Source organism: Centruroides vittatus, unplaced genomic scaffold (genome assembly GCF_030686945.1).
Source record: "Centruroides vittatus isolate TY-2023 unplaced genomic scaffold, ASM3068694v2 scaffold_435, whole genome shotgun sequence".
Classification (NCBI taxonomy): domain Eukaryota; kingdom Metazoa; phylum Arthropoda; class Arachnida; order Scorpiones; family Buthidae; genus Centruroides; species Centruroides vittatus.
Genome location: NW_027122708.1, coordinates 571,299 through 597,554, shown reverse-complemented (window position 1 = coordinate 597,554; position 26,256 = coordinate 571,299). Strand labels below are relative to the sequence as shown.

The window sequence follows — 26,256 nt, the reverse complement described above, 5'->3', positions numbered from 1 at the left end:
GATTCATACATCAAAATTTCAGTAAAAACTATTCTTTATGAATTTATAACGGTAGATTCGGGAATGAATTTCGGGTTATTGAATACTATATGTAATGATTCTCGAACTCAAAGTTTTTGCCCGACTAGCTAAAAATTTTTGGAAATACAGTGCCGGTTTACCTTCCTTTATGGGCATAATTTTTGATAATTTTGTCTATTTTTCTATTTTAATCTTTTCGGACAGAAAAGCCTGTTTTTACCTTACAGCATCAAATATAATATTGATTTTGACAGTCGGATAGCCGAGTGGTCAGCGTGGCAGCCTATCGGAGGACCCGGGATCGAATCCGAACGGGTGGAAAAATCCCCAGGAATTTTTTGGGGATGATCCGTCCGTATACGTCTTGCCCCATCCATCACCACCCGGCCGCCCCATTACGGGCCTGGTCGAACCCATAATGGGTTTGCTAAAAGATGTCCTCTTAGTGCCCACTGGGCGGAAAGAGTTTAAAAAAAAAAATAAATAAAAAAAATAAATAGTGCCCAGAGCGGAAATAGTTTAGAGATATATATTAATTTTAATAAATACTGCCGATTTTGATATATAGTATTTATTAATTATACTAATAATTTTTGAAAAATTTTCATACTTTAAATAGTCTAATCAAGTTATCGTGGTAAAAATGTAAACGAATAATGACGTGTAAGTAGTCGTTAAACTCTCCAAGATGGCATCCAAAAAGCAAGATTCAAACGATGGCTCCATAAATAAATCCTCTGTGAGTTGCTAATTATTGTTAAATAAACATTTAAACTACATATATTTATTTTAAAGTGGCGTATAGAATATAATTTCGTTAATTTTGTTTAATAATTAACTATAATTTATTTATTTCGTTTCATCTAAGCATTTCACCCGGCTTACAATAAACATATTTTTTGTATTTAGCCACGTCAAATTGTTTCATTTCCGATCTACGATCACAAATACGCATCAAGCATATTTAAAGTAGAGTTATTAACTTATTTTTGTTTACAAGAATACTGAAAATAGGGAAAATATAATAACTTGTTCGTCCCAGAAATAAAGACAAGAAATCAAGTGCTTTTTCCATGGTGTGCCTGCAAGACTATCATTTGTAAAACCCATAAAAGAGGTGCTAAATGACAACAAAATGTTGGAAGTGAGTGATGAAAGTAACACAGATTCTGGTATGGCTGCAATGAACTAAATTAATGCATTAAATATAGTTTATCATCAAATACACAAAAATATTTATTCTTAAAACTAATATCTGTGTTCAATGCTCTGCATTTTCACAGTGTTTTAATATTTATTTGTCCTTTTGTAATTATTGAATTCTTATGCTAAATATTGTCATATATGTAAAGAATTATTCAGTAGAAATGAATAGTTCCGAAAAGTAAGCTGAGATAAGTACGAGTATTTCATTTACATTCTTTGGGGTCGCTGTATACCCGACGTTCTTGGTTAAGTAAAAAGTTTTTACGTGAATACTTAAGAGTTTAAATATACATCTGATCGTTAACCCGAAAAATTATTTTTAGGTCTGTGAAATATGATTTTCCCCACTTGTGAAGATATTTTATAGACCAATCGTTTATTTTTGTATTCGTGATATGTTTTGGTTATAATAAAACATTTATCTGTATGTATAAAAGTCAAAATATGCATGTATTCTTAGCATTTTAACTTGCTTAAATGAATTGTATAAATCATTTAGATTATTTTTCATATACTTCTTGATACTTGTAGGTCAATTAACAGTTTAATTATAATAGAAAAAGAGGTTTTTAAAAATATATTTTGAAATGGTTTTCAAAAGTTAGTTAATCTAACTTTTTAAATAAATTATAATTTTAAAAAAATAGTTTTGTAATGAAATATGCCTACTACAATTAAAATAATGATGTGTTCACATTGCTGTATTTTATTCACAAAATAGTTCAGTGCATCTCAGAAATGAAATCTAGAAAATTTTAAATCATCTGTTTATAAACTGCTTTAAAATTTTAAAAAATTTACATTAAAAATTACATTTGTCAGCCCTTACCAATTTTTTTTTCGTTGGAAGGACTTTGTGTACTACATTAGGAAACATTGATCTACTATTTCGTATTTGTGAAGTACTTTTTATATAATGTTCATGTAAAGGATTTTTTTACAAAGATTCAGTTCTTTAGAACTCCTTCTAACTTCTAAAAATTACTTTTCTCTGTGTTTCGTCAATTTTACATAGTTAATATTAAATTTTGTCATAAAAAAAATTTATAAAAGTTTATACTATTAATTTACTAGAAAATAGTAAAAATATGTTCTTTCTACTATCATATATTTATTCACTTTATAGTAGTACAAAAAAATAGGTTAGATTTTTCTCATAGGACATTCATTCTATAGATACTAGTACATTGTGTATTATTTTATTTCAAGTGTTTACATAAATACTATTACAGTATTATAGTTTTTGTATATTTTTAAATAATGATAACTTTCATATTGATGGAAAAAGTCAAAGTCCTAATTAATACAAAATAAATAAAGTTTTAAGATAATAAATAAATATTATTATTCAGTGATAATGAGAATGTAGCTTCTAATGCAGATTCAAAATCATTGAACAAAAATTATTAATGATTAAGAAGTATTTAAGACCAATAAAAAGGTATATTGATTTGAATGGAAATTATATTGAATAATTATTTTTTATTCATGTTTCGAACATTCTATATTAAAAGAATAAAAGCAAATGTATATATATATTTTACAGAAACAGAAGACAGATGATAAACCAGTTAAAGTAGACAAATGGGATAACTCAGCTGTAAAAAATGCATTGGATGATGCTGTGAAAAAGGTATATTTAAATAACACTTTTTGTTATAAAAAAATGTTTGCAAGAAATGTTTGCATTTAAAATACTTTTAAGAAAAATTTTCACTTTATCAACAGCAGGTATTTCAGATTAAGTAAAATAAAATGCTTGTTGTTGGCAAATAACTTGGTTTAATTCAGTAACTGCCTATATAACTACATGTAGGCAATTACTGAACTAATTTAACTAAACATAACTATACAATAGATACAAAACACCTTTTTTCATTGCCGAGATATATTTAATTTAGAAAAAATTTATTTATCTCGGCAACAAAATAAGATGTTTTGTATCTATTTAATGGTTTGCTGAGCACTCTCTGTTATCATAACTATACATTTAACATATAACTAAAACTAACGTAAAGTTAAGCTCAATTGCATAAAGTTTCAATTAAAAAAATTTAAAATAGTTTTAAAGATTAGAAATGGAACAAAGTAATGTTCTTATCTAATTTATTCAATATCTAATATGTATTCTGAGATATTTCTAACATTTTATTTGACCAAAGTGTAAGTGTAAAATGCAATTTTTATTGTGTTTTACACATTTTTAAATGAAATTTAAAAGTGAAAATAAAAAGTTATAAAATCAAATATAATAGTATTTTCATTATATATTTATAAATGAAAATAGTATTAAATTTGACTGACTTTATATAACTCTAGAAACTAAAACCTGTAAATTAGAGTCTATATATACAGGGTGATTCAAAAAGAAATTTGACACTTAAGAAAAATCACAATTTCTCTTCTATTAAACAGAATATATAATGGCACGAGTAAAACTGTGGAAGAGTTTTTTGAAACAGTGTGCACTTCTGATTACACAGCAGATATTTATCCTATAGTCCAATTTACACCACATCCATTCTAGCATATCTTTATTGAGTTTTGCCATAGCTGCCTGGATTTGTCGTTTTAGTTCAGTCATGTTCTTAGGCAGTGGGTGTTCATACATTGTTCTTTACAAAAACAAAAACATGGTGTTAAGCCAAGCAGTTGTGGTGGCCATTGCAATAACTGTAGATTTCCCAGTTGCTTCAGGTCCAATCTATTGCTGTGGAAGTTCAGTATCCAAGTAATCAATATGGAAATGTGATGGTGCATCATATTGTTCATAAATGAAATTGTTACTGTCTTCTTGCATTTGAGGCATGAACCAAATCTGAAGCATGTTTAGGTAGGAATGTCCAGTGATTGATGATTCTGAGAAAAAGAAAGACCCATAAAATTTTTCCTTTGACAAGGAACGGAACACATTCACTTTTTTGAATCACGGATGTACTTGACACACTGGAAACAATTTTCTGTTTCCCAGATCCACACATTGTGACAGATCACTCTACCATTAAAATGAAAATTGGCCTTATCACTGAGGGTTCATCATTGAGCAGGAATTGCATCACCATCTATCAGATTTTGCACGTGAATGTCTTTACCAAGTTTTGTCATTATCTATGATGGCTTGAAGTCACTGAAACTCGTATGGTTTCAAATGAAGACATTTCCTCATACATTGGGTTTTGGAATACCAAGCTGAGCTTTGGCTCAACATGACTGACTGAGGACTGTGTTTAAATACTTCCTGAATCCATTCCAACCCATTGCCAGCTTCCACTGCATGCACTGGATTGCAAAAGCATCCAGTCTGTCAGAATTTCTCATCAAATTGTAGATGGATTGTCTGTTGGGTGGTGTCTTGTGAAATTTGGCTCAAAAGATGTGACACACTGTCATTATAGATTCTGTATACATGAATTTTATGACAAAACATTTTCTTCATCCTAGTGGCAGCCTTTTTTTTTTTTTTTGCTACTGACATAAGAACTACAAGACAGTGTAAGCTATTCAAAAAACACTGTGAATTGCCGTATCAGTGCATACATCGCATCAACATTAACACTAATATTTTTTTTCTCCCATTATAATTAATATATTTGAATGTGTCAATTTGTTTTTGAATTATCCTGTATTTAGCTAATGATGAATACATACATTGATATGAGAAATATTTATTCCAAAAAAGATAATTGATTGTATAATTATGCTTTATGTCAAATCATATTTTTTGTTGTTAGAAATATCTAATATTTAATAACACGAAGCACTCAGCAAATCATAGATATACATACACTTAACACCTTATTCTTGCCGAGAAATATAAATTTATTTAATTCAAACAAACGTTTTCAGCCTGATTTACAGGCCATCATCAGGTTTAGAATACATTCGAATTAAATTCTATCCTTGGAACACAAAATTCAAATTCAAATAAAATACATTTAAACAGAATATAAATAGCCAACATAAATACAAATAAAACTAAAACATAAAATACACATAAACATGCAACAAATGAATATATAAGTATTAATAAATGCAATACTAAGACATTCAATAAAACTGTTACAACGATTGGTTAGAGCCCTTATTAAACTTCTTAACCATGAACTTCCATGCAGAGGGAAGACTTTCTGCGTCCCTCGCATTTAGACAGCCTTCTTGCAATCTACTCCTATAAATCTGCAACTTCTCTGCCGTCAATGCCAAAGATGGAGAAGATAAAGGATTTATGATGGTCGCCTCATTCCATTTAACTATAGCTCCTGGCGCTTGTGCCATTTGGGACAAAATTGTTGCATTAGACCCCTTTCTGATATTATAACTATGCTCCTTGATTCTAAGCCCTAAACTTCTAGTGGTTACTCCAATATAGTCTTTTTTAACGTCCAATTGCATGTTCTCATACGGAATTTTATAAACTCCTGCTTTCTCTTCCGATTTTATATCATCTTTATCATTTCTGAGGATTTTGTATAAATTAGGCGCCCTTTTTAAAAGCATTCTCGAACCTTTTCTGTGTGCAATCTCCTTCATGACCGCATTCATACTTTCGCTATACGTAAATTTTACGCTTCTATTGGGAGCATTTTTAAAAAACTTTTTCTTGATGTTGGCTTCGTATTTCTTAACTATTCCCAGAATTGCACTTTTTTGGTAACCTAGGGCCTTGGCTACGTTTATTATTCTATTTATTTCTTTCCTCCTGTCTTGTACCCTTTCACAATACAAAAATGCCCTTCTTATTAAAGCTCTGAAAGCCGCAATTTTATATTTATACGGATCCTTAGATTGGGAGGGAATATACAAAGGGCTATGGGATGGTTTAATAAAAACGTTGGTGGACAGGTGGCCTTTTTTGAATGTAATATCAATGTCGAGAAAATGCAGATTCAATGAACTCTTCTGTTCTAATCTTAAAGTAAGGCCATCGTTGTTATCGTTGATCTTATCCAAAAAATCCTTGATCCTGCTGTTATTTCTCCATAATATAAATAAGTCATCAACGTATCTGCTAAAATACATGATATCCTCCTTGAAAGCATGAAAAACTCTTCTTTCCAGCCTTCTAACCACCAATTCACATAGGATCCCTGAAAGCGGGCTTCCCATAGGGACCCCTCTTCGCTGTCTGTAGACCTGCCCATTGAAAGTGAAGCAAGATTCACGGCAGACCAAACTAGCCAAATTCTTTACTTCTTCAGTATAATTAAGCAATTCTGAGTTATTACAGTATAAGAAGTCCAATAGCGCCTCCTCGCACGATTCTATCTTAACCGACGGATACATGCTCTCATAGTCGAAAACAGTTGCAACTTCATCTTCCATTAACGCTATATTCTGCAGATCCTTAACCACCTTCATAGGATCATGCGCAACTAGAGTATCTGTGTCCAGTTGCGAGGATAAATACTCATGCAACCTCTTTTCTAACACAAACGTGGGACCCCTGCATTTTTCTACGACAGGTCTTATTTCTTTACCGGTTTTATGCACTTTAGCGAAAGCAAATAACCTAGGTGTTCCAGGTCTAGGGTTCCTGCACTTCCTGAGAAAAGGCAAAGCGTTGGAAAGTTTAGAGACCTCTAGTTTTCTGACCTTCCTATCCAAGCTTCCAATAAAATTGCTGTTGATCTTTTCACATTCTGTCTTTCCGATATAATCCATTAGAGCTTCATTATACGTACTCCTTTTCATGATGATTATTTGTTTACTTTTATCTGCCCTAGTCAACACCAAATCATTTCGCCTTAACCAATTCTTAGTGAGCCGGATGTCATTAGCTCCAATATCTTGCTTCCGGTCCCTCTGCCTGTCGTTAAGGACTGCTTTCCATCTGAAGTACTCTTTCTCTAAGTCGTCTAGGCCAACGATGCCTCTTTCAATTTCCTGTACTGAGGTTTCCCAATTCATAGCCTCCACTGGAACAAAATTTGGGCCTTTTTCTAGAAGCCTCTTGATCCTTTCTGGTACTTCTATTTGGTCCCATGTGTGGAAAGTACTAATGCTTTTCTTTGCGTTGTTAACCTTTTGCTTGCGCATAATCCATTGCAATTTCTTTACATATTTATTAGTATAATTCTTCTGGACCGTTTCAGCTAGACCGACTACCCTTTTATTAACATCCACTAGTTTCTCTGGATCTTCGTTATATATGGTGTTTTCTAGGTTAACGAGATCATTCAATAATCCGAATTTTTTGTTCTTCGCAATCCGAATAGACTTCTTGAGGCAAGCCAAACAAAAACCGAATTTCAGTGAACTGCATTCGGTAGGAACGCTGATTCGGTAGATTGACATAGGAAATACTCTATTCTTTAAACAAGTCTTTAAAAACTCTAATTTACATTTAGCCTTGATCAATCTTAAAGTTACCTTCCTGTATCGTTTGCAAAGATCGACCGGTGCCGCCATAACAATAATAACACGAAGCACTCAGCAAATCATAGATATACATACACTTAACACCTTATTCTTGCTGAGAAATATAAATTCATTTAATTCAAACAAACGTTTTCAGCCTGATTCACAGGCCATCATCAGGTTTAGAATACATTCGAATTAAATTCTATCCTTGGAACACAAAATTCAAATTCAAATAAAATACATTTAAACAGAATATAAATAGCCAACATAAATACAAATAAAACTAAAACATATGTTATAGATAATAATTGTATTAATGACTCAAACGATACAAAACATGTACACTACGAAAACAACAAAATAAATTATTTACAAACAATGAAAAACTCTTTTACAGACAAATTAATAACAAAGCAAACACTGATACACAGCACAGTGGCACACCAACAGAAGAAGAACTCACAACATATTGGTCTTCTCTTTGGTCCAGTGCTGTCACGCACAATGCCGATGCAGGCTGGATCGAGGAGGAGAACAGAAACTTGTCACAACATACCAACTATGCCCTGTGCTGAAATAAACATACATGATTTCCAATACACTGTTAACAGAACACACAACTGGAAGACACCTGGTGTAGACAACATTCACAATTTCTGGTACAAAAAGTTCACATCACTGCACCAGGAACTAGCTAAACACCTAACACACATCATCATCAATCCACAAGACATGCCAAATTTTCTTACTCAGGGCATCACCTACATGAAACCTAAAAACAACAATACCACAGACCCCACACAATACAGACCAATTACATGTCTTCCAACACTGTACAAATTATTGACATCCTGTATTGCAAACAAAATATACAAACATGTTGAAGAACACGACATTCTAACAGAACAACAAAAAGGTTGTCGTAGAAACCACAGGGGATGCAAAGAACAGTTACTCATAGATTCAGTCATTCTACGGCAAGCACACAGACAACACAGAAACATACACATGGCATATATAGACTACAGAAAAGCATTCGACAGTGTTCCACACAGTTGGCTGCTACATATCCTACACATGTACAAAATACATCCATCACTCATTGCATTCTTTCAAAACACTATGCAGCACTGGAGAACAACACTACATCTGAGGGTTAGTAACACTTCCATACAAACAAACCAAATTTTTATTAGGCGAGGAATTTTTCAAGGAGATTCCTTGAGTCCTCTCTGGTTCTGCCTAGCCTTGAATCCATTATCCAACTTGTTAAACAACAGGCAATATGGTTACAATATCAGACACAAAAAAACAACACAGTTTACACTGTCACATCTCATGTACATGGATGACATAAAACTTTATGCATCCACACAAAAACAACTTCATCAACTCCTACAAATCACACATTCATACACCAAGGACATACAAATGAAATTTGGCCTAGATAAATGCAAAACACTTCACATAGAAAAAGGAATCCTGAAGAAAGAAGATTTTGCACTTGGAAATGGAGACATTATTGAATCCATGGAAGAGGGTGAGCTCTACAAGTATTTAGGATTCCAACAGGCCAAACTAACAGAACATGCACAAATAAAGCAAAGATTGATTAAAGAATACCAAAGTAGGTTAAATGCTATTCTCAGAACACAGTTAAATGCAAAACACACAGTTAAAGCAATAAACACATATGTCATCCCAGTACTCACATATTCTTTTGGAGTTATACATTGGACTCACACAGATCTCGAGCAACTCCAAAGGAAAACAAGAACTACACTTACTAAGCATAAACAACATCATCCTAAATCTGCCACAGAAAGATTAACCCTTCCACGTAAAGATGGCGGACGTGGCCTGATTGACATAGTTAACCTTCACTACAAACAAATACAGTCACTGCGAGAGTTTTTCTACAAAAAACAAGAAACATCACAATTACATAAAGCAGTAACTCTAGCAGACTCAAATAACACACCATTAAACTTACACTCACATCATATGGACACAACGCAACATATAAAAAGCATAGACACCATTAAGCAATCGTGGGCTCGAAAGGCACTCCATGGCAGGCATCCTTACGATCTGGCCCAGGATTTTGTTGACAAAACTGCGTCAAACAGCTGGTTAGCTCGGGGATGCCTCTTTGGGGAGACGGAAGGATTCATGATTGCCATACAGGATCAGGTCATACATACTAAAAACTACAGAAAACACATACTCAAAGATGCAACACTCACAAATGACACATGCAGAAAATGTCACATCATGTCAGAAACTATACAACACATCACCTCTGGTTGCAAGCTCTTGGCACAGACAGATTATTTACACAGACATAACCAAGTAGCAAATATAATACACCAAGAGCTTGCAAAGAAACACAAATTAGTAGACATCCACGAACCATACTACAAATACATTCCACAGACAGTATTGGAAAACAACACGCACAAAATGTACTACGACAGAGCCATAATCACAGATAAAACAATTTACCACAACAGACCAGACATCACACTCATTGACAAACACAATAAAATCACATACATTATAGACATATCCATTCCAAACACTCACAATATACAAAACGCATGCACTGAAAAAATTAGCAAGTACACAGAACTCGCCCAGGAAATAAGGCATCTGTGGAGGATGGATAGGGTGCTTATTGTACCTGTTGTTCTCTCCTCTACAGGTGTCATACCACACACACTACACAAAAGCCTGGGCACATTAGAATTGAATAGAAACACATACATCACACTACAGAAGGCCACTATATTGAATACATGTCATATTGTGAGAAAATTCCTGAATACAGACACACACACTGATACACTTCTTTAATTTCTGTTTTGGTTACTATGCCTTGACTTTGGTCCGGCATAGTACACAACCACCGGTGTTAACCGAGTATCTCTCACTTAACCCAACATAATAATAATAATAATAAATTTTTTCATTAAAAGTTTATTAATACATAATAACTCTGAAAAGAATATTAGTCTGGTATTGGGGTCATTCAAATATGATGTCACCAATTTTCAGTTTCTTTTGACTACTTACTCCTCTTTGCCACATCCTGTCACTCGTTTTGAGACACTCCCATGCTGATATCACACTTGATTTACCATCCCAATATTAAGATCAAGCATTTCTATAAAACAGATGTATAATAAATTAATTTATTCATATTTCTTTCCAAGACAAGACTAATTTTAAAGATAGACAACTAGCAAAAACAAAAAAATTTAAAATTTAGTAAGTTACTAAAGTAGAGTCTGATGACATTGTACTAAGTAACTCCTAAACTAAAAATAATATATTGTATACTGGTATATCTTTATCTGTAATCTGTCGTGGTTAAATTGACAGATTACAGATAAAATAACCCTTTCATACTAAAAGTTCTACTAGAGCATTTCCAACAGAATGTATTTATTACGGCACTTCTAAAGTGTAACTATTTAAGTAAGCAAGAACTTGCTAAGTGATTGTTGATCAAAATATAAACACCTTTACCAGCAGTAAACAAAGTTTATTTCACAAACATTTTTGGTTCCAATAGGCTTTCAGAATAAGCTGTAAATGAAGACTTTTTATATGTTAATGACAATGGGTATGGGCTCATCCTTAAGCTAAATCAAGAAAGGGATACAGTTGACCATCGTGCTTAGAGGGGATCAGATTTCCACCAGTATATTACACAAACCAGGTTATCACCCTTCTTAGACAACCCTTATGCATTTAAGATATATACCTTTAGGGCTTTGATCAGAAGTGTGTATTTCATTGTACTGATGTGAAAGACAGGCTAGGGAAGCTGAAATACATGAGCATATAGCCACAAAACAGGGATACTCCAGATAAATGATGCAGCAATTAATACAGAAGTTTTTGGGCACAACACAGGGATGATGGCAACATTTACTTGACAGGCAAGATAATAATAAACACTATTAGAGTAGTCACTTACAATAAGTTGCTAAAAATAATTTACAAAGAAGACACATTATATTTAGATTATGCTATCACAAGAACTTCCACTTTATTTAAATTACTGTGCAACGATAAAGACAAGGGGTACAAACAATGCACTGGGAATTTTTTTTACTCTTTGAGTACTAAGAGGGCTTCTTTTAGTAACCCTGTTATGGGTTTGGCCAGGCTCACAATGGGGTGACCAGGTGGTGAGGAACAGGGCACAACATATCTGGACAGGCCACTACCTGAAAAATTTCTGGGGCTTTTTCAACCCATCCAAATTCAATCCTGAGTCTTCCAGAGTGGTAGACTGCCACCTTGATCATTCGGCCATCCAGCCATCAATGCACTGGAGTTATGTAGAATCCCTTTTGAGATGATGTCCAGAATACATAAAGTCTATCAAATGCTTGCTATCTGGTAGGCTAAAAGAACATAAATATTCAGTAGATAGGAGAAAATGATCACAGCACCTTCCACCTTTGCATCAGAACTGGAAGTTAAAGTAAATCTAGACAACATGGAGCTGTTGCTTATAGTCTTTAATTCTTTAAATATTTGAATTAGACATGGTTTCTTTTTGAAATGTGTTCAATTGGAGAATGTTACATTTTTGTTTTGTGTTTTAACAACAATCTCTTGGTTGCATTTGTGACCTGAAGAAGGTCTCTCAAAGAGGCCAAAAACATTTATGAAGTAAATTGTGTTTGATTTTATTTTCCAGTTTGTCTCATCTCTGATTGATCAAAATATTTTTTGCATAATGATTTTGGTAAAAAAGTTATTTTAAATAGGAAAATACAGATCTTAAATATTCTTTTGAGAAGATCATTCTGCTAACATTCCCCCACCTCATGCCACAATCTGTCACAAAATTTGTACATATTCCCTCAGGACAGGTATCATATTTGAATGACCACATTTAAAAGAAATTAATAGAATTTTTAATAGAAAACATTATATATTTGTAATTTCTCATAATTTCAAGGAAAATTTTTTATTTTAAGCAGTAAAAATCTTTTTGATATAAATTTTAATCTGAATTTAATTAATTCCAAATAATCTGCCAGATTTGTTGGGCAGATAGTTTGGCATTAATTAATAATCAAGTGATTGGATTTTCTGAATTTAATTGTAAGTTCTTTTTTCTGAAATAGACATTTTCATTTAAAATGCGAAAATTTCATATTAAAAAAAGAAAAGTAAAGAATGAGTTTCATGTATATTATATATTGAGCTATATTGTATGATAAAATATGCTGTTTAGTGATATTTCAATTTAGAATTTTATGAAACTTTATTGCATTGAATATGATTTTGTAATCTATTTAGTAATATATAATTTATAATAATAATCTTTATTCACAAAAAGGGGATTATCCCTGTTGCAGGGGGTTTTTAGTAATATATAATATGAATTGTAAAAATTCATTTAAATGTCAAGTATGATAAAATTTAATCATCAAAAATTCAATATTTTTTCAAATTTTATTTTTGTTTACCACATCTGTGAGATCCCAGACATGATCTGGACCTTCACCAAAACCCTCTCCCCAAAACAAAGAATCTGAAATGGAAAAAAGTCCTTTTAATAAATTGGTTGCCATTGGGATTTTGAATGATTGGCATCGTGGAATAATAACTGTGGAAGAAAAATACAGATCTTAAATTAAACTACATAAGTCCCAAGATCAGTAAACATCTCCAGCTGGGCTCAGAAATTGGCATTGAAGTAAATGTCAGCATTAACCCTGCAACCTGAGTCAGTCTCAAATTACTAGTAATGGGTCAATACCAAAAGTTCTCCTGATTCCGATTCTTTTGATTACTTTAGAAAGATATAAACATCAACCGAAACCTGATATTAAGCAAATATACACCCACTACTGCCATAATCAATCAGGCTATAATTTGGATATAATGATTATAAATTAGAAATGAATTTGGCACTAGAGTGAGGCGTTAGGTGCCATCTTGTATTAAAATTAATAATTATAATATTTAATTAATTAATTTAGATATTCCAAATTCATTTCTAATATATAATCATTATATCCAAATTCTAGCTCAATCGATTGTGGCAGTATTGGGTGTATATTTAGGTTAGAAAGTTTATTTTAGTTTAGAAAAATTAATGATTTACATTATGATCACAATACATTCATTAATTAATAAACACAAAGCTTAAGAATGGAAAATGATTGGGAAATTCAGAATCAATCTTTCAAAAGAAACTTGAAAATTTTCCATATATATGTGGATATGCATGTCTTTATTGTCAAATATTTACAAAATAAATTTGTAATCTTATTTCAGATAAAATTAATACTGCAACACTACTCTCAAAGAAATTAACAGCTAATTCCCTTTTACTCAAAGAACTATCCCATCATGTCACTTAGGATTGCCATCTTTGGAAACTGCTTTATTGGCCGATGCAATAACCATGGGAGGGGAAAGGTAAATGAGAAGGATGCACTTCTTTTTTAATGCTTCTCACAATCGGCATACCTCTTAAATGCTTTAATTCCATCATATTTAACACTAAATGATGTTTGGCAAATGATGCAATGAACTGAATAACTATCGTCATCACAAGTTAACCAGTTTTTGAATTCATTCACTTGATCCATGAATGTTTATACTTACTTATCTTGAAAAATCAATTTTTAAAATTCAAAATAGCAGTAAACTTAGTGTGAACATGTATTTTTACTTAGAAGTCACATTAGAAAATTTAACGTATTACAGCATCTTCTATGAATCATGACAAAAACTTTTATAGTTATAATGAAAAACTCATTTTATCATTATATGTAAACTTACTAAATATTAAAAATAATTTTATATAATATTTTTTCAATTAAAATATAATTTCGTTTATATTTTAAACTGTTTTGCCAACACTTAAATATTTTTGCCAACAACAGGCTTTGATTTGCCAACAACTGTAGCCCAATAGTTCAATCATTGTTAATCTCACTTATAATTAAAATTTTTAAAAAGCAGACAAATTTATAAAACAAAAATTAATGAATTACTAAAACAATTAAAATAAATTTAAGTTTGATTATCTTTTGTTAGAAATGACACTAAAAAATTTCTATAGTTATGTTGCAAAAGAAAAAAAGAGTTGCAATTACAGTAGAGCGTCGTTTATCTGAATCAATTGAGGACTGGGGTTGTTCGGATAACCGATTATGTATGAAAAAATATATTAACCTATCCCATGTTGAAATTTTTCTCCTTGTGTGTTGCTTTGTGTTGAATTTTCGTCGATTTTAAGCCTAACGAAAATTTTTATAATAATAATTGTGGCTATTGTATTGTTAAAAATTATTTCTTTATTTTGTACAAACAAAATAAATATATTTAAAAATATAAAACAAAAAAATTATACTTTAGAAGTTAATCTAGTATCAAAAACGTTTGATTCAGCACGACACAGTCCGACTGGAAAGCTTTCAGTTAACCGACATTTCGGTTGATCGGCTTTCGGATAAACGACGCTCTATTGTAATTAAAAACATGTAGGCAAAATTAATGCAAAATTAAATAAGTAAAAATTATTAAAAATAATACTGACCTTTATACTGAGACCAAAATTAAAAATAAAATCAAAATGAATTAAAATCAAATCAATTGAAAATTAAAACACTGTTTTTAAAAAACATTTAAAAGTAGTTTTGAAATTTTCAAATTGTAAATCAAATAAATTTTTAAATTTACATTTGTGTTGCAGTGATGGAACATTTTGCTATTAATATAGCTTATATACAGAGTACTGATTGCTGATCAAGCAGACCCAATACTGGCTGGATGGCAGCCCTAATGTTATCCTATCTCCCTTAAAATGGGGACAGTTAGTACTGACCATGTGCAGTCTCTCATAAACTCTGACTGCACAAAAATACGTCTGCCATGACAGACATCACCTCATGTATGGGGCGTTACATACTCTCTGCTTTGTCAACGTGAAAGTTTCCAATAAACTAATAATTAATTGTTAATATCATAATTTAAAACATTTTTAATCCTTGACTGAAACAAATAATAAATTTTCTTTTAAAATTTTGAAGAATTGTTTTAAGAATTGGAAATTGTGATGAGATTTGCTTAATTCTTATTAATCATCTCATCACTACAAATTACCCACGGGAAGCAGGTAAGAAACCAATCAGGAAGTGAGGATAAGGGAACAAGACCAACCATGATATATGATCAAGGAACAAATTTTATAAAAAATTTATATCCCAAGGACACTCTGGCTTTTTGATTCATTTTCTGTCAGATTCATTAGCCTCTTTAGATTGCCATACTCTATGCTGTTGCCATACTCCTCATCACCACTGACTTCTCTTCCTTTCATCAAACTGTATGTGCTTCTCTCTCTCTTCAACAAGAAAAAACACAGAGTAGAGAAGGCTTGTGCCATTTACCTCTTCCTGATGAACTTTCTCAACATGTATGCCTAATTGACTGAACTCAGAGAATCAAGCTTTGTGGGATTTTTGTCTAACTTAGCAAGGAAAAAAGGATCATATGAGTCTCTTTTTCCACAATAAATGGTTTTGTTGAATGACAAACCTACCTTTGTACCAAACACACATACCTACATCTGTTACTACATTCTGTTGCACCATTTTAGACTATAAAAATTTTCTCTTTGGCAGAATTTCTGTCATTTTAGTGGATGTTTCAATATCAGGTTGTAATGAAAGTCACATATGCTTCTTGTATCTAAAAATTAATATTTAGCCAATATATATCTTTTAATTTGTAAGAAAATCATTTTCATTCAAAATATCAATTGTAAAAATGTAATATTTGCTGTTAATAAAAAAATATTGTATGAATCAGATAACTTATGTTTATTTTAGTTTTTAAACATTTTAAAATTTTTGTACTTTTGAATTGATTTAATATATTAAACAGTTGAAATTTTAATTATTTAAAACTAATAACAATTTATAATTTTACAGATGTTTACTGAGAAACTGAAATATGTTGAAAATCATCGTCTTATGGATGGCAGGCTGGCAATATCTGGAATTGCTGTAGGAACAGCAATGTTTGCTCTTGTTTGGGATTATTATTATCCATTTCCTCTATCTCGTCCAATACTTATTGCTTGTGTAACTACATATCCTTTTAAAAATAATAATTGTAATTTAAAATAAATTTTGTGACAACATATAACCCTTAAAATTAACAAAATTTTAATTCTTCAAAATATTTTGTTTTAAAAATATAAATTTTTGTTTATTTATATTTTTGAAACAGGAATAGTTAAATATTACAATTTACAAATATACAGTAATTTATACATTTATAAGAAATTATATTTTTACAAGTGTGTTATAATGTTCAATATGATTCTATTATTTGAAATCAAAAATTGGATTTTTTAATATAATTTTATTTTTTTGTTTTCTGTAATATAAATTATTACAGGTAATAAATCTGTTTTGCTCCTAATTACTAAATATTCTCTTAGATGATTTTGATATTCATATTCTAGTCATTAATTAGCTTAACAATTATTTTATGCTGTGAACTTTTTTGATTCAACTTTTCTCCATTTTCCTTGTTATGTTGTACCTCACAGAGTATCCTGTTTGTTATATCAATCATGTTTTTGCTAATGTAGATATTTCTTCTAATTTTATTCTATATGCTAATGATAAACTTATCAGTTGAAATTCTAGTGTTCTTCTAAACATTAATTTGCTTACAGTGCACTTGAAAAATATAACTTTGAAATTAACTTGGTCAAGAGTGTTGACTATTTTGTGCCGATTTACATTCCAGTGTACTTTCCTTTTTGTATTTCAAATCATCATGTTTCATATGTTAATTTAATAAATGACTTTGGTATCCTAATTGATGGATGTCTAACTTTTTTCATCATATTAACAAGATTATTAAGCAAGAGTCAAAAATTTTGATTGTATTCTGTTTTTAAATGTTTTTATGTGCTGCTTTTTTCTGATAAAATATTTTTGAGTCTCCTTGCGTGTTCCACATACAATGTCTTATCTCATCTTCCAAATTATATGTTGTCCTTCTCAAGACAGTCTTTTTTTATTTGTGCCATTCTTAGCATAAAGTCTATTGAGAAATGTCATTTTTTAACTCTATACATTTGATAAAAACTTGTTATCCTTTTATATATAGTTGCACTAGGTTTTAGCATTTATTTATATTATATTTTAGGTACTTTATATTTACTTACTGAGGGGAAGGTACTTTATATTTTATTGGCATAGTAGTTACTTAAATGCAATATCAGAGCCAAATTTTATACCAGACTGAAATGAAAGCTTAGCTGGTAAAAACAATTGTTTTATTATGTTTGTGCTAATTATCTGTGTTTAAAAAGTTTTCATGCAAGATGTATTTAATATTTGTTTTCTTTACTATGATTTAACTGTTCTGAATAAGATCCAATATTTCTAGACTTAGTGTATTTAATAAGACATCTATGAAAAAGTGGTTAATTTAAAAAAAAAATTATTTTACTTATTTTCTGCTTGTTCATTGTTTTAACTAACTTTTGTTTTCTTATTATTAAAATAAAGAAATGTCTAAAAACATATGTTTGACACACACATATTAATTTCTTCCATATTTGTGTATAACTTAATCAATGTTTTTGGAACATGGGTAGAATGACTGGGTTTTGCTGGAACGATGTACAAATTTCAGCCATAATGAAAAAACTTTTCTTCTGTTTACAAGATTTTTATTCATAAGAGCTTTTCAGGAATGAATTAAACTTGTAAATCTCAGTCAGGTTATAATCTGTGAATACTAAGAGTTTGCTCACTGATGTGATATATTTTATTATTATTTTTATTGAAAATAATTTTATGAAATATTTAAAGTATTAGAAAGTATCTGAAACCATTATTTTGAGATAATGAGCCTTAATTTAATTACATATTTCATTCTGATGGGAATTCTAACCTTGTATACCACATTTTTGGAAAAAGGTATTTTTTTAGTTGCTTTTGAAAAAGACCCTTCTGGACTGGATCCAGATCAAGTTTGGACTGTTAGTTCAACATTGAAAAGGTATATTTTTTTTAAAATTAAAATAAGATAAACAAATAATTATATATATATTTAAATTTTATAAATGAAAATTAACTCCTTCTTTCTTTTTGTTTAACTGCACTGTCAATTCTAAACTGTTTGTGTTTACAGAAGGCATTCAGTTTTCCTTTGGTTATAAATATAATTATTACAAGTTAAATCATAAATAAATCATTGATCTAGTGAAATTTTATTAACAAAATAAATATATTTTGCACTATATTAACATTGTATACTTTTTTATAAATACATAAATACTAATTTAAATATGTAGGTTGCTAAATAAATTTTATTAGAATTATCAATATTTAGCAATTAATGAATGTTTCATTTGCAACATGAAGATTTATTTTACATAATTTTATTCATTAACCTTGGCATGTATGCAATAAGAAATGCAATACAAGGGCATGCAATGTATCTTTGGTATTTTTGCTAATTGTCAGACATTATTTTCAAGGAATTTTATTTTCACTGTTGTTTTGGAATATTTTAAGAAATGGATATGAAATGCAACACAACGTAGGCATCCCTGACTGTTGAATTGTGAGCAAATGACTTTTTATTTACTAGAAGTATTTGACACAAAATCAAATACAATGTCAGAAACATTGTACAGTTTTTCTTTAATGTCTTAATAACGAGCACTGAGTTTGGCGTTAATACAATATTTCTTATGTCAGAAGTACTTTCGACGAGTATAAGTTCGTCGTCCTCAGATGAAAAGAACAATATAAAGAAAAGAATGTGCAAGTGTTCCAAGGAATGCTCACTTGCCGCATTGCAGAGCATCAGGAAGATGTAGCCAAAAGAAGACAAATCACAGAGCTCACCAAAAAGTTCTACAGCAAGGCTACAACCCGTTGTGGTCCAAAACAGCATTACTCAAGCGCTGTAGTAGCAGAAGGATTATATTTATTTGGGAAGCTCTTCTCACAACAACCACAGATGCATGCAATATTTCCACCCTTGACTTGCCTGAGATATGGGTAGCCTTATATCAGCATTTAAACAATGAAATGTGCCAAACGTACAATTAGCATGATTGCAATTCAATGCATGTGCAGCCTGCTGTGTGAATTTAAGAGTTTTCAAACATTCTCTAAAGCTTGTTGCATGTTACGAATGGTTTTACCGGATGTTTGATTCAAAAATCTTTAAGAATTTTTCTGTTTTCTTTGGAACACTCTGCACATTCTTTTCTTTATATTGTTCTTTTTTGCCTGACGACGACGAATTTATACTCGTTGAAAGTACTTGTGACATAAGAAATATTGTATTAATGCCAAACTCTGTGCTCGTTATTAAGACATTATACAACTCTTGGCATGAGTTTTTAAATTTGCTTAACTTTAATTTTTCTTTACACAGCATTTCCATGTTGCACAAGATAATGTTCCTAACTATTTCTATATTGTCCAGATTGTTCAGTTCAAATCTATTCTTAGATGAAGCGATTATATATATACAACTTTATTATATTATTTATAACTTTTAACTGCATCTGATGCCATTATTAAACAAAAATATATTTTAACAAGAACAAGAGTATTTGGAAGATAATGATAATAGGATACGGAGAATATCATCTCTAGGTCTGATGCAAGTCACTGAATATAGTCAAATTCATTTATTTTTTAAACAGTGGAAATTGAGAGGAAGGTATAAATTTTCATGTTCAAGGTCAGAGAATGAAGTTTTTAAAATCTTCAAAATTAAGTGTGTGAATCTCAGATACCTTCTGTGCACTCTTGGGTTAAATCAGTAGAGAGCTTTACATTATTAGAAGAATAGTAGAATAGTTAATTTAGCAATTGGTAATTATATGATGTTAATTTAAGCTAATTTAAACAAATTATTAGATACTGTAAAACAACTAAAATGGAATAAAAGGAAAAAGTATTGAGCATGTGTAAAAAAGTTTATAAACTTTCTAAACAGTATCTTGAGAGGAACAATTCTCTAACAAAATTCAAAAGGTTGTTCTCATTTAGATTCAATCAATGACATTGAACAATTTAAAGGATGTTTTTAGTTAGTTATTTTTCAAATAGCTATAGTTGTTATCAAGTTTCATATTAAAGTACATTTAAGATTTCACAAAAACTAAATTCTATTTATGTAATAGATTTATTGCCTATAATTTAAATTTATAAATAGTTGATTTGACATTTAAATTGTTTTTATGATTATGGAATACAATTTCAGTAAGAATGAAATGATTAAACAACTTCTTAAAAGTAAACATTGATTTTAATATAAAATATTTTTTCAATGTGTTCTTTGTATTCTATTTTCTAGTTATAAAAAAAGTAGGAAATTTATAATTTCAAGTTTTGTTGCTAAGTTAGCCTTCAACTTATTTATTTGAAGGCTGGATGGTCAAGGTTGATAAGGTGCCAGATTATCTGGATGGTCAAAAAATCCTAGAAACTTTTCATGGGCAGTGTGTCCTGGATATGCTGCGCCCTATCTATCATCACCTAGTTGCCTCATGGATTTGGCCAGACCCACAATGCGTATGAAAAAAGCCCCACTTTTTCACAGGACCAAAAGAGTCAAAAATGAAAAAATAATGACTTATTTTATAAATTTTAGTTAAAAATAACAATGGTATTGATCTTGTAAAATTATTAAATTAAATTAAAAATATAACTATACTAAAATGATTTATTTTGATATTCATGAATTTCATTATTATCATCAACAGATAACAATAAAATTATTCTGTTGAAAATGCAGGGCTTAAAGTGACTCTCTTTTTTAGCTTTTTTTCATAGCTCCTCTCTTTTTTAGCTTTTTCTGAGAAAAACGTACTTTTTTAGCTTTTTTCACTTCCATGTGAAATTTTTTTTTGTAAATGTGCTCAGGAGCGAAATAGCAACCAGCACTTCCCAGTATGCCTTATGGACCGTGCGTGACATGTTAAGGCACTGTCGTATACACATGTAGTGTACTACATTTATATAGACTAACAAAACGAGGAGCTTCCCAAAGCTTGATACTTTGCACATGCTGTAGGAATTTGCACATGGGTTCTCCTTGCTTGTATCCTTGTGAAATACCGATCTCCGCAGCGCTTCGATATAATCACACTGCATTAAGTCAAGTACACTTCTAGTTCGGCGTTAAGAGTGATTTTTATACAGCATTATTTTTAGCATTTGTATTTATTTAAGCGCAGTGGACAAAAGAAAGAAATAGATTTTATTTAATATTAACAGTAGAAACTCATGTTTTAGCAATGGAAAATCGTATAGAACCCAATACTTTCTGATGTAAGTTGCTAAGCAAACTTCTTCCCAACCGCCTGCTATTCTTTAGCTTAAACAATGACATTACTCATTTTTGACTACCGTAGAAAAACCAAAAATAATAATTGTTGAGCGATAATAAATTTGATTTCTACTGTTGTTGTTAAATAAAACATTGTAGGACACTCGTTTCAAAGCTTGTATCTTTCTAGCACTCTGTAAAATTAAAGATCGAGTGAATCTCGTGTCAGGAAATACAAGATTTTAAACTAATATCCTAAATATTAATAACTTCTGTAGAGACAATCTTTAGACAAAGACAAAAGTTTGGTTTTAAGTGGGTGCTTATATATTTGGCATGCACCATGGTTTTCTGCATTCTAACGGTGTCTTTCATTTTCCATTTCGACAGAAACTATAAAACTCGTCACGCACGTGCGCATTCGAACAGCTGCGGTCAATCCGGCACCAAATTAAAAAATTAATTTGTAAATATTTAGCGTCGAAAAACTGCTATTTTCACTTTAATCTAGCTTTTTGATATGCTTCTAGTCGAACTCAGTCAAAAAATTAATTTAATTATAATTTATTGAAGATTTTAATATATTAATATTAGAAAGTAATTAGCATAAATTACATGGTGTCATGTCTCATCTTCGCTCCCTTTCAAGTTTATTGTCCTATACACGTGCCGATGTTCGTTTTTACTTCTGCTGGGGTTTTATTTCAACCTCAACCATTTGGTTACGCAAAGTAGGGAGACGGGCGTCATGTGATCGCGTACCTGACTTTTTACAAGTTTCCTTACCTCGAAAGAAACTTATATTTTTTCTTGATTTTAATTATTATTAATTAACTTTTTTGATGGATTCTTATATCTTTGTATTATCTAAAGTTGCAGATATAAATGCGTAAAACTTTATTTAAAAAATTGTTTTTCTTATATTTTAAAATTCAAAAATAAATTAAATATCGGAAATGCTAAACTATAAGTACAGTGTGTTTTACATTATTATTGCGAACAGATACAGCCAATTATTTTATAAACGTATTTATTATTTCAATTTTTATAAATTATTTAATTTGATGCAACGTAATCAATTAATTACTGTGGCGCGTTAACATGGGCGTAGCCAGGAAAGGGCATGGGTGGGCATACACCCCCCCCCCAGTTAACCTGGTGCCCCTCCCCAGAAAATTACAGCTTCTACTAGGCCCCCCATAACAACGTGTTAATTAATATGGAGGCGAGACTCAATTCAATTACTTTTTCATTTCAGACGTTAATTACAGTGTTATTTTAATGTAATTTTATACATAATGTATGTTTATTATAATTAATAAATCTATATAGGAATAATATCTGTGTCTAATAAAACAAAGCGATTATAAAAATGAAAAGCGTGCGTTCCATCTCAATCTTTTGTAAGCGAAATTTTATGATTTTAATTTTTAAAAAATGAGAATTTTATTTATAATTTCTGTAATTTGATCTATAAGAGCAAAAAACTAAACTTATCAAATATCAACTCTCTGTAAATAATTTCATCATTTACTTATTAACATCAGATTTGTTAAATTTCATGGGATTGTATTATTTTTCAACTTGAGGGTAGTAGAAAGCTTTGTATATTTTCTCCCATGAAAGTAATAGACTCTGCCGGTTCCCCACTGTGAAGGACAACAAACTGCTAAATGTTTAATTACATTGTTTTCATAAACTCTCTTCTCTGTCAGTTGTGGATCCAATGACTAACAAATTGTTTTATTGTATTCAGGGGAATAGATTTGGAGACTAGTATTACCAGTAATGAATGCTGTAATTTTATTTTTAATCATTTAAAAAATATTGATAAAATTACCAAATAAATGATTGGGTCACAATTACTAGTGGTATTGCTATATAACAGACATGGGCAAATGAGACTTCGAGAGCTGCATGCGGCTCTTTTTGAATTTTATGTGGCTTTTGCTGAAAGTGTTCAATTTCTGCTTTTTATTATTATTTTTACAGTTTTATTTCCACAATTTTGTGAAAATATGTTTATTAAAAAAATTCAATACTTGTTCTATATTATATAATAAAATCCAGGTACAGAACTGCAGTACAGAATAAAAAAGTACAGAACTGTGGCTCCCATGCATTTTGCAAAACCTACATTTCGGCTCCCACTGAACTTTTGCTTGCCCACCCCTGCTATATAATGAACATGCAACCCACTGATTCTGCCAGAAGTTGTTTTTTTTTCTTCTTTAATTACATTTTTTTTATGAAGAAATCAAAAAATGTACCTTGAAATAAATGGCATTTGAAATTTGGCATGTTATATGGAAACACATTCTGGTAGTTATGTTACTATTCCATTTGCTTTGCTGTGTAACGGTGGGAATTCTGTACGGGGCACATGAAAACTTAATGCGGGCTTGTTCTGGCTTAATGCAGTCTTACTGGTCACTTTTCTGGAGTATAAACTCAGCCTAACTATTTTCATATTTAATCTTATCAGTCCACTTAATAATCAATCTAATATCATATGCAATGTTATTGATACAAAATATGTGTTCGTTTGTGTGTTTTTTTAATAACGCCTGTTTTCGTTCATTTTAACACTATTAGCTTTTTTAGCTTTTTTTCAGTGTGAACTCTCTTTTCTCACTTTTTTTTTATTGCCATGACTGCTTTAAGCCCTGAAAATGTCATTTCTAAGCTGCTATAAGAAGACCATTTATTTATATTCAATTTATCATGTCTATTAAATTATCAGTTTAAATCTTATACATATGTTTTCGGCTCTAGTATGCATGAAAAATAAGATGAGCATTTTGTATCACTGTATTTTGAATTATGTAACTTGAAGCTGTAGTCAGTCAATATCCAAACATATCATTCTCAATGAAAACATGAACAACTTTTTTGGAACCAGTTATATCTCAAATTCATAAATTTCAAATTAAGGAATCTTAAAATTATTTAGATTTTAAATGAAATTTAATATATACTATCATTAATTCAATGATTTAGAATATGTAAAGTTTTAAGAATCATAATTTTTAGATTTTTTTATTTATTAATATTTAGTGTTATAGCATGTCCATGATATTGATTATAATTTTTTTTTTATTTACAGATTTGATGATAAATATCATTTAAGTATGATACATACAAGTGGTAATTCTAAAAAATCTCAAGAATCTTCCTTAGAAAAATCGGTTAGTAGTTGGTTTGATGAAAAAGGCAATCTTATATATGATTTATTTGAACAAGATTTAATTAAACTTCATGCAAAGTTATGTGAAAAGAAAATTAATTAAGGCTATTAAATTGTTTTATATGAATATGTTTACAGTATATAGGGGCATAAACAACAAATTAAAATTTTGACTCTGAAATAGCTATTTAAAAAATTGTGCCTTATGTAGCTATTCTGTATTATTATACTGTAGATCATATTCTTTAATAAAAAATCTTTAAGAAAAAGCAATTCAGACATAATATCAATAAACATTTGGGACCATCAGATACAACAATTAAAAATAGTTACATTATGAATTCACACAAATAACATCTTCCATCAGTAAATTTTAAAGTTTGTGCATAATTTATTGTGATTTAGATATTTATTTTTTCTTAAATAATTGTAATAGGAATCTGGCTCAGAATTATGCACAAATACATTTTAAGAATATCACTTAATGAAATACAAATAAATTGTAATCATTAGCCAATTATTAAACAAAGCAAAAAAATATATTTGATTATTGAATATAAATTAAGATTTACATAAATGAGTAATTATCTGTAAGTACTCATTTTTTAAAAACTTTATTGTATATATCTGAATTGCATCATCAATTTCTGTGTGTTTAAATATTACTACATTCCTAACATGGTATTTCAGAAATTTTGTCATTTGCTATTTCATATATATATATATATATTTTGATATTTGAAAATATTTAACTGCACAAAAGTTATGCATATGTAAATGTACACATTCGTGATATAAAAATGCTTACACTGTCATTTTGCATAGTTTTTCAATGTTATCAAATATTGCAAAATTTTTAATTTATAGTGCAATATTCATTAAAGTAGGTGTTAAATTTCAAAACTTTGGTTTTTTTTTTTTTTTTTTAATAATAATAATGTAAAATTAATTCAAAATAGGAAAGGGAAATTGTTGTTAAATTTTCAAAATATCAGTTTTTAATTCTTGGGAAATGTATACTTGCTCTAAAAATATATATGTTGGACTTGATAGTATTTTACTAACAAGTAAAGTAGTCTTCCATATTGTGTGTAATAAAAGTATTATAAATGGTA

At 30.2% G+C, this 26,256-nt stretch overlaps 1 protein-coding gene across 1 annotated transcript; it reads left to right on the top strand.

Moving 5' to 3' along the window:
- The first annotated feature begins 612 nt into the window (after positions 1-612).
- Positions 613-26,256, top strand: LOC136989100 (signal peptidase complex subunit 2-like). The gene is made up of 5 exons (XM_067287206.1): positions 613-760; positions 2,774-2,860; positions 16,563-16,727; positions 18,527-18,657; positions 25,061-26,256. Exons 1-5 carry the CDS (start codon positions 710-712, stop codon positions 25,242-25,244), a joined length of 618 nt encoding a protein of 205 aa, XP_067143307.1. The 5' UTR covers positions 613-709; the 3' UTR covers positions 25,245-26,256.

What these genes read in the sequence shown, in the direction of transcription:
- LOC136989100 (XM_067287206.1), top strand. Translation starts at nt 710, where the DNA reads ATGGCATCCAAAAAGCAAGATTCAAACGATGGCTCCATAAATAAATCC. An exon ending in GCTCCATAAATAAATCCTCT is followed by an intron (nt 761 to 2,773) that starts GTGAGTTGCTAA and finishes TATATTTTACAG; the next exon opens with AAACAGAAGACAGATGATAA. An exon ending in TTGCTTGTGTAACTACATAT is followed by an intron (nt 16,728 to 18,526) that starts CCTTTTAAAAAT and finishes TTAATTACATAT; the next exon opens with TTCATTCTGATGGGAATTCT.